General features: G+C 33.0%; 1 protein-coding gene across 1 annotated transcript in view; it reads right to left on the bottom strand.

Moving 5' to 3' along the window:
• Positions 1–87: 87 nt before the first annotated feature.
• LOC107577375 (high affinity cGMP-specific 3',5'-cyclic phosphodiesterase 9A-like) overlaps positions 88–1,270 on the bottom strand; it is a gene marked incomplete at both ends in the record, with an annotated part of 11,537 nt that continues 10,354 nt past the window's right edge. The window contains 3 exons of the mRNA XM_016263459.1: positions 88–192; positions 288–401; positions 503–659. Of these exons, the coding sequence (XP_016118945.1) occupies positions 88–192; positions 288–401; positions 503–659 (376 nt within the window). The remainder of the gene's footprint in view (positions 193–287; positions 402–502; positions 660–1,270) is intronic.

The raw sequence follows: 1,270 nt of genomic DNA, 5'->3' as shown, positions 1-1,270 counted from the left end.
TTCTGATGAAGAAACAAACTCATCTACATATTGGATGGCCTGAGAATGAGTACATTTTGAGAATTTTTAGATTAACTATTTCTTTACCTGCATGAAGTACTCCTCCAGCAAACAGTCCACCCACGGCTCAGCGACCTCCATCGGCCGAACCTCATTAGAGATGTCACAGCACTTGATCAACACCATTTTTAGCTGTCACAGATATAAACATACATGTTTAATAAGCTCATCACAGCACATTTTTGTAGGTGAATACAGATACTGTTAAATGAGTTCAGAAAGCTTACACAAGTAACATGCTCCTCATTAGTGAAGTCAAAGTAATCCACTTTCTGTTTGAAAGAGTCCAGAATCTCTCCATGTCGGGCCATGTCTGTGGCCAGTATCAGGTTGATGGTTCCCTGTCACAGACAAAATAGCAGACCAAATCATTATTCATTGTTCAAAGACAAATGTATTAAGTATGTGTGCACAAAGCTCAGTTTAAAGGCCAGAGGCACACCTGACGAATCAGTTTGAAGGCTTCAGGATCAAAGTTGGCAAAGATGTTGCAGTCAGACTGAGAGAATATCTGGAAGGCCACGGCACAGTGATGGTTCTCCAGAGGAGAGATGTCATTGTACCTTACCGCCAGCTCTGTGCGTGCGTTAATCTGATACCTGCAAAAGAGAGGATGGTGCTGTGTACAGGGTCCAAAACACTCGAAAATACAAATTTTACTTGCATCTGTTGTCCATGAGGCAGCACATATGTAGAATATGTCGAACACAATGACTTGTGTAAGGAAAAATCACAAATAAACCCTCAATGTTCAAAACAGAGGTAGTGTGATTTTTTTCAGATGTTTTTAAAAGAGGTCTCTTTTTCTCACTAAAGCTGCATTTATTTGATTAAAATACAGTAAAAATACAGCAATACTGTGAAATATTATTACAATTCATTTTAATCTATTTTTTAAAATATATTTTATATTATTATTATTATTATTTAAACAAAATATATATTTTTCATTTGAAATAATTCCAGTGCTTTGGGGACAAAAAAATAAATAAAATATATATATACCATTTAAAATATTCTAAAATATTCTAATAAATATTTTATAATATATATAATAGATTAATGTTTTTTTGTAATGTCCTTCACCTGCATTTATATGATTAAAATACAGTAAAAATAACAATATTGTGAAATATTATCACAATCAATTTAAAATAAGTTTCTGTTTGAATATATTTTAAAATGTAATTTATTCCTGTGATGTAAAGCT

Source organism: Sinocyclocheilus grahami, unplaced genomic scaffold, assembly GCF_001515645.1.
Source record: "Sinocyclocheilus grahami isolate Dianchi unplaced genomic scaffold, SAMN03320097.WGS_v1.1 scaffold5889.1, whole genome shotgun sequence".
In the NCBI taxonomy this organism is placed as follows: domain Eukaryota; kingdom Metazoa; phylum Chordata; class Actinopteri; order Cypriniformes; family Cyprinidae; genus Sinocyclocheilus; species Sinocyclocheilus grahami.
The sequence above is the reverse complement of the archived record's forward strand: the minus strand, read 5'-3'. Positions and strand labels throughout refer to the sequence as shown.